At 46.2% G+C, this 7,622-nt stretch overlaps 1 protein-coding gene across 1 annotated transcript in view; it reads left to right on the forward strand.

The window, feature by feature from the left end:
- Positions 1-3,270, forward strand: part of LOC119484133 (major vault protein) — a 31,036-nt gene extending 27,766 nt beyond the window's left edge. Inside the window, exon 17 of the mRNA XM_037762664.1 lies at positions 1,162-3,270. Coding sequence (XP_037618592.1) covers positions 1,162-1,281 — 120 coding nt within the window. The 3' untranslated portion in view covers positions 1,282-3,270. The remainder of the gene's footprint in view (positions 1-1,161) is intronic.
- The last annotated feature ends 4,352 nt before the right edge of the window (positions 3,271-7,622 follow it).

Raw genomic sequence — 7,622 nt, forward strand, 5'->3', positions numbered from 1 at the left:
CTACTACTACTACTACTACTACTACAACTACTACTGCCACTACTGCTACTGCTACTACTACTACTACTACTGCCACTACTGCTACTACTACTACTGCTACTACTGCTACTACTACTGCTACTACTACTGCAGTATCTGCTGGGCGTAAAAGCCCGGGACACACAGGGAACGTCAGCAGCGCATGGTGGCTGCGTGATTCACAAGTCGGTTGTTCTTCTGCTGCTGCTGTCAGCTCTTTCTTTCTACATAAAGTTCTCCTTCCATAATGTCAATTTCATTTCATTATAAATATAATTTATATTTATTTTAGACAGAGAAAGGTTCGGAAATGTGAGGTAATTAGTAAATAATAGTAATAATCCACCATTAAAACTCTGTACTATATTCATTCATGGAGCTCTCCAAGTCACTGCATGTTCTACAACACGGTCCGGCACATATTTCAGAATAAAAGCTTTGTGTAAACAAATGAAGTTATTCTGTCCACAGAAAAAACTCTTGAGGGCTTTTATTTTGAAATGAAAGCAGGAAGTGATAATTTAAAAAGAAGTCTTTACTTTTTTTTCATGTCTGTAACATATTCTACTGATAGACATGTAAACTGTAGTAATGTAGCTGATATGATGTTAATATACAGTCAGTAGATCACCTTCACTCTCTGTTGCTGCTGTGAACCGCGCGGCACGCTTCAAAAATAGGCGAGACATCGAATCTCTAGAAGAGACGCTGCTGAGCACATCGCACGCACGTCACGCGTATCTGTGTGGCTGCTCTAACCTGTTAACACTGACGCTGAAATAAAAAACACCAGGTAACGCAGCCGCCACGCGCTGCTGATGTTTCCGGTGTGTTCAGGGCTTTAGTCGTCTCATGTAGACGCTCGTTAGTAGCCGTCTTTTTAAAGACACGTGAAGTCTTCGACGTTACCCAGCAGGACGTTTACTGACGTGATTTATATCGTAGACCTAAACGTTAAAATCTCTCCAGCTGGTGTTTAACCACAGACTTGATCTCAGACATCTCACTAACAACACACTGACCTCCAGACGACGGACAGGAAGTGACATCACGCTGTCTGCACTCTGTTAACCTAATACGCCGTCAAATTTTCTAAACTCAAGGTCCACTTACTGAGTTAATGGTGTGTTTGTGGTCCTGCAGGTGAAGTTGCTGCAGGCTCTGGGCCTGAAGTCCACCCTCATCACCGACGGATCGTCCCCCATCAACCTGTTCACCACCGCCAACGGCCTGCTGGGGGCGCTGCCGGGGCAGGGCCAGTGAGCAGCAGTAGAAGAAGAATGAAGGAGGGACAAGTTGTCCAAAAGTAATCCTCAACACATGTTCATGTTTCTGACACTTTATGACTTTATAGCAATATATAATGTGTCTTTCTGATTTAAAGATGCACTTCATGGGTTCGTTAGAGCGTCCCCCAAAACCTCCTTCAGTAGATCCCCGTTAGGGGGGGATCATCTCCACCTCCAGTAGATCCCCGTTAGGGGGGGATCATCTCCACCTCCAGTAGATCCTCGTTAGGGAGGGTCACCTCCTCCTTCAGTAGATCCCCGTTAGGGGGGATCATCTCCACCTCCAGTAGATCCTTGTTAGGGGGGGATCACCTCCATCTCCAGTAGATCCCTGTTAGGGGGGATCACCTCCATCTCCAGTAGATCCCTGTTAGGGGGGGATCACCTCCATCTCCAGTAGATCCCCGTTAGGGGGGATCACCTCCACCTTCAAGGGGCACCGTTGGGCTCGGTAACTAAACCAGGCAGTGCATCTTTACAGTCAACTCTTCATGCCAGGCTTTGCACAAACTGTGTTATGTAAGAGATAATGTAAGAGATAATGTAAGGGATAATGTAAGGGTTAATGTAAGGGTTAATGTAAGGGATAATGTAAGGGTTAATGTAAGGGTTAATGTAAGAGATAATGTAAGAGATAATGTAAGGGATAATGTAAGGGTTAATGTAAGAGATAATGTAAGGGATAATGTAAGGGTTAATGTAAGGGTTAATGTAAGAGATAATGTAAGAGATAATGTAAGGGTTAATGTTCAGCTAGCCAGGTCATTGTAGTGAAATAAACCTCTTCAGGGTGATGCAGCGTCGCCCTGAAGGGGTTTATTTCACTACAGTGACCTGGCTAGCTGAACACTATCCTGATTATTACACGGCTACTTACTGAAGAAATCTATAACCTGACACAAGAACGGTCCTCCAGAGTCCCACATCAGAGCTGTGTCCATAGCAACGGTCCGTTATACGTAGCCACGGCCCGTTGTACGTAACGCCTGTTTTCTAGCTGTAGCTCTCGTTCCTGCTGACCTCCGCTGGGTGAAGTGATGAGTGATTACAGGTGAAGCTCTCCATCCAGACGAGGTCAGAGTTCTTCCGAAGGACTTTTACACTTTGAGCTCTTGAGATGGTTAAGATGAGGTTTACTTTTGGACAGAGAACCAGCATGAAGACGTGTTGAATGTCTCACTGAAATCTAGAAATAAGAAATGTGCCTACAAACGAGTCGACAGTTTGTTTAGTCGTATAAAATTTAGTCGACAAAGATTCCTGTTTCCTGCTTTGCACTATGCGTCCTCTAGAAGGAGACGGCTGATGTTAACATCGTCCACTACGTCCTCTAGAAGTAGACGGCTGATGTTGACATCGTCCACTACGTCCTCTAGAAGGAGACGGCTGATGTTAACATCGTCCACTACGTCCTCTAGAAGTAGACGGCTGATGTTAACATCGTCCACTACGTCCTCTAGAAGGAGACGGCTGATGTTAACATCGTCCACTACGTCCTCTAGAAGTAGACGGCTGATGTTGACATCGTCCACTACGTCCTCTAGAAGGAGACGGCTGATGTTAACATCGTCCACTACGTCCTCTAGAAGTAGACGGCTGATGTTAACATCGTCCACTACGTCCTCTAGAAGTAGACGGTTGATGTTAACATCGTCCACTACGTCCTCTAGAAGGAGACGGCTGATGTTAACATCGTCCACTACGTCCTCTAGAAGGAGACGGCTGATGTTAACATCGTCCACTACGTCCTCTAGAAGTAGACGGTTGATGTTAACATCGTCCACTACGTCCTCTAGAAGGAGACGTTGATGCTGATGTTTACATGGCCTATATACTGTATTAAACTTCCTGTCCAGTGGTGATACATAAAGTGACTTCCTGTCTTTCTCTGCCCTGACGTGCTGCTGTTTCTACATCATTGACTGTGTGAAGCCATTAAAACGATGCTGCTGCCTTCCTCCTCCTCTGGTCTCTGTGTTCATTAACATCACAGTCATTCTGAACAAAACATCACACAGAACCACTAAATCATGTCATTTAATAAAACCTATAGAACTTCATATTACTGTTGAATTCATGGATATTAGATGTTAAAGGTCTCATATTATGCTCATTTCCAGGTTCATAGATGTATTTTAATGTTGCACTAGAACATGTTTACATGCTGCAATGTTCAAAAAAAACTTTATTCTTCTCATAGTGCCAGCCTGAATATACCAGCTCAGAGGCTGATTCACAGCCTGTCTCCTCCCACTCTGCTCTGATTGGTCAGCGTTTCTGTCAATCAAACGTCCTCAACACAGCGTCACTCTCTCCCTCTCCCCCGGAGAGAGAGAGCTACCTGTAGCTCTGACTGGAGGGAGAGAGAGAGCTACCTGTAGGTCTACCTGTAGGTCTGACTGGAGGGAGAGAGAGAGCTACCTGTAGGTCTGACTGGAGGGAGAGAGAGAGCTACCTGGAGGTCTGACTGGAGAGAGAGAGAGAGCTACCTGTAGGTCTGACTGGAGGGGGAGAGAGAGCTACCTGTAGGTCTGACTGGAGGGGGAGAGAGAGCTACCTGTAGGTCTGACTGGAGGGGGAGAGAGAGCTACCTGTAGGTCTGACTGGAGGGGGAGAGAGAGCTACCTGTAGGTCTACCTGTAGGTCTGACTGGAGGGAGAGAGAGAGCTACCTGTAGGTCTACCTGTAGAAATCGGCGACAAATGATGAACATCTGCGGTCCAGACTCTAGGTTCTCCTGACAGGTTCTCTCTGTTGGTTAACTCAGTGTTTACCTCACGCATCAACTCTGTAAACCGTAAACACACACTCTGCTTTACGTCTGTCTTTACAGATCCATCTGTGAGAAATGACCGACAGAATCATCCCAGAGGAGAGCAGACAGCTGAGAGCAGACAGCTGAGAGCAGACAGCTGAGAGCAGACAGAGGAGAGCAGACAGCTGAGAGCAGATAGCTGAGAGCAGACAGAGGAGAGCAGATAGCTGAGAGCAGACAGCTGAGAGCAGACAGAGGAGAGCAGACAGCTGAGAGCAGACAGAGGAGAGCAGACAGCTGAGAGCAGATAGCTGAGAGCAGACAGAGGAGAGCAGACAGCTGAGAGCAGACAGCTGAGAGCAGACAGAGGAGAGCAGATAGCTGAGAGCAGACAGCTGAGAGCAGACAGAGGAGAGCAGACAGCTGAGAGCAGACAGCTGAGAGCAGACAGAGGAGAGCAGATAGCTGAGAGCAGACAGCTGAGAGCAGACAGCTGAGAGCAGACAGAGGAGAGCAGATAGCTGAGAGCAGACAGCTGAGAGCAGACAGCTGAGAGCAGACAGAGGAGAGCAGACAGCTGAGAGCAGACAGAGGAGAGCAGACAGAGGAGAGCAGACAGCTGAGAGCAGACAGCTGAGAGCAGACAGCTGAGAGCAGACAGAGGAGAGCAGACAGCTGAGAGCAGACAGCTGAGAGCAGACAGAGGAGAGCAGACAGAGGAGAGCAGACAGCTGAGAGCAGACAGCTGAGAGCAGACAGCTGAGAGCAGACAGAGGAGAGCAGACAGCTGAGAGCAGACAGCTGAGAGCAGACAGCTGAGAGCAGACAGAGGAGAGCAGATAGCTGAGAGCAGACAGCTGAGAGCAGACAGCTGAGAGCAGACAGAGGAGAGCAGACAGAGGAGAGCAGACAGCTGAGAGCAGACAGCTGAGAGCAGACAGAGGAGAGCAGACAGCTGAGAGCAGACAGCTGAGAGCAGACAGAGGAGAGCAGACAGCTGAGAGCAGACAGAGGAGAGCAGACAGAGGAGAGCAGACAGCTGAGAGCAGACAGCTGAGAGCAGACAGAGGAGAGCAGACAGAGGAGAGCAGACAGCTGAGAGCAGACAGAGGAGAGCAGACAGCTGAGAGCAGACAGCTGAGAGCAGACAGAGGAGAGCAGACAGCTGAGAGCAGATGGGAGATACAGAGCTAACCCGTTAGCATGTAGCTACATGCTAACGGGTTAGCTACATGCTACCGCTATGACACGGTGTGTAAACACAGCGACCATCAGGGTGGAAAATAGAAGATGTGAAACAGTAGTCAGTTCATTATTTCTGGTAAAAGACAGCTGATAAACGTAGTAAAGTAATCAGAGTAATGGTGTATTAGTTACTGTAGGAGCTGTCTCTGTGTTACCATGACTACAGACCACCGGAGCTTAGCTTACCGGAGCTTAGTTTACCGGAGCTTAGCTTACCGGAGCTTAGCTTACCGGAGCTTAGTTTACCGGAGCTGAAAGTTATGTCATCATAACTAACTAACAGGTGGGATGATTACAAATGCTGTGAATAATTAATATTGTCATCTGTCTACTCAAATAAAGTTTGACTGTGAAACAGAAACGTGTTGTGTTGCTTACAGTCACTATTTACTACCTGTACTCTGCTACATGCATGACATCAAATATATAATATATAAATATCAGCTGTTTAAACAGTGTAATTACAGAAAGCCTTTGTGAAAGAACATGTTATATTTAGATGATGGGAGTACATGAAGACGGTTCTGCTGGTTTTTGCAGACTAACAGTAGGGGTGCGTCCCAAAGCTCTTAATTTTCGTTTCCTCGATCCTCGATCCTCGATCCTCGATCCTCGATCCTCGCTTGAACCGGAAGTTGTTCTGGTGCGCCATCTCGAAGACCGTCCCAAAGCTTTTATTTGTGCATCGAGGATCGAGGAGCGAGGATCGAGGAGGCTTGCCGGAGGAGCGAGGAGCGAGGATACACCAGTGTATCCTGCACGGAAGTCTTTTACCGACCGACACGCCCCCTTATTGGATATCAGTTACTGATTGGACGCTGCTGCCGATAGACACGCCCCCTTATTGGATATCAGTTACTGATTGGACGCTGCTGCTGATAGACACGCCCCCTTATTGGATATCAGTTATTGATTGGACGCTGCTGCTGATAGACACGCCCCCTTATTGGATATCAGTTACTGATTGGACGCTGCTGCTGATAGACACGCCCCCTTATTGGATATCAGTTATTGATTGGACGCTGCTGCTGATAGACACGCCCCCTTATTGGATATCAGTTATTGATTGGACGCTGCTGCTGATAGACACGCCCCCTTATTGGATAACAGCTACTGATTGGACGCTGCTGCTGATCAGACTGATCTGATAACTTTACCTCTCAACATCACTGGAGTTTTATACCGGAGTGAAGACAGATCACAGATTAAACGTTTTATAGTTTAGTTGTCTTCTGATTCACCATCTAGTTATAATCTGTTAACTGAAGCTCTGAGCAGCAGCAGAAGGACCTGCAGTATCTCTGCTTCACACAGCGTCAGTGAAGCAGCCTGACAGTCAGAGGGGTTTATAAAACCTGATGAACTGACTTAAAATCACTTTCTGCATTTATTAGAATGATGTGTCTTTTCATGATCTGTTATTTCCCCCGTTAACTTTTATTAATGATTCTATTAAAGTCAGAGAGAGAAGGAGAGTCTGTCTGTCAGCAACAAACACCTTTTACATCATTTATCCTCATTCAGTCACATGAGGCTGATGATTCCTGAACGTCTGGTTTGATATGAGTTACATCATTTACATTTTCCCTTTAGCCTAATAAATAATGTCCAGTGTTCAAAAAACACCACAGTCATATTCTGGGTTATTAAATAATGAGCTCACAATCAGAATATCAATAACTACAGACGCTAATAATGAATAAGTAATATAAAGTTATTGATCCAGTAGAGATGGTTCCTGAGCCTCTAAGCAGTCCACAGCAGAAATACAGACTGCAGCTTGCACTTGTCTTTATTAGTATTAGATCAGTTCAGACACAAACAGCTGTTAAAGCTGACTGACAGCTGATCCAGATGTGATCCAGATGTGATCAGCTGCTGCTGTCATCAGAAACGGACGTCGCTTCACGTGACGCTTCAGAGGAAACGACCATCTCATGTCTCTTAAATCGTATTTCCTCGTTTCCTCTCTCCTCGCATGGTTTCCTTGCGTCTCTCTATGCTTCCCTGGTGGGAGGGACTAAGACGCAAGGAAAAGACGCAAGTGAGGGAAACAGGGATGCAATTAAGAGCTTTGGGATGCAGCCCAGGAGCTACTTTGCTCATAGTTAGGTTGCGGTGGAGAGAGAGTGACGCTGTGGGGCGGGGTCAGCTAGCTGGACGTTTTTTGCATAATAGGTGACCTTTAAGAGATAAATAAATAAAAGGGAACATTAAACCAAGTTAATGAATAAGGGAATAAATACAAAGATAAATAAATAAAGAAGCTAATTAAAACAAATGTCACATTTGATCAATTAATTAATGGCTACATT

This window comes from Sebastes umbrosus (genome assembly GCF_015220745.1).
Source record: "Sebastes umbrosus isolate fSebUmb1 chromosome 14 unlocalized genomic scaffold, fSebUmb1.pri SUPER_14_unloc_2, whole genome shotgun sequence".
In the NCBI taxonomy this organism is placed as follows: Eukaryota; Metazoa; Chordata; class Actinopteri; order Perciformes; family Sebastidae; genus Sebastes; species Sebastes umbrosus.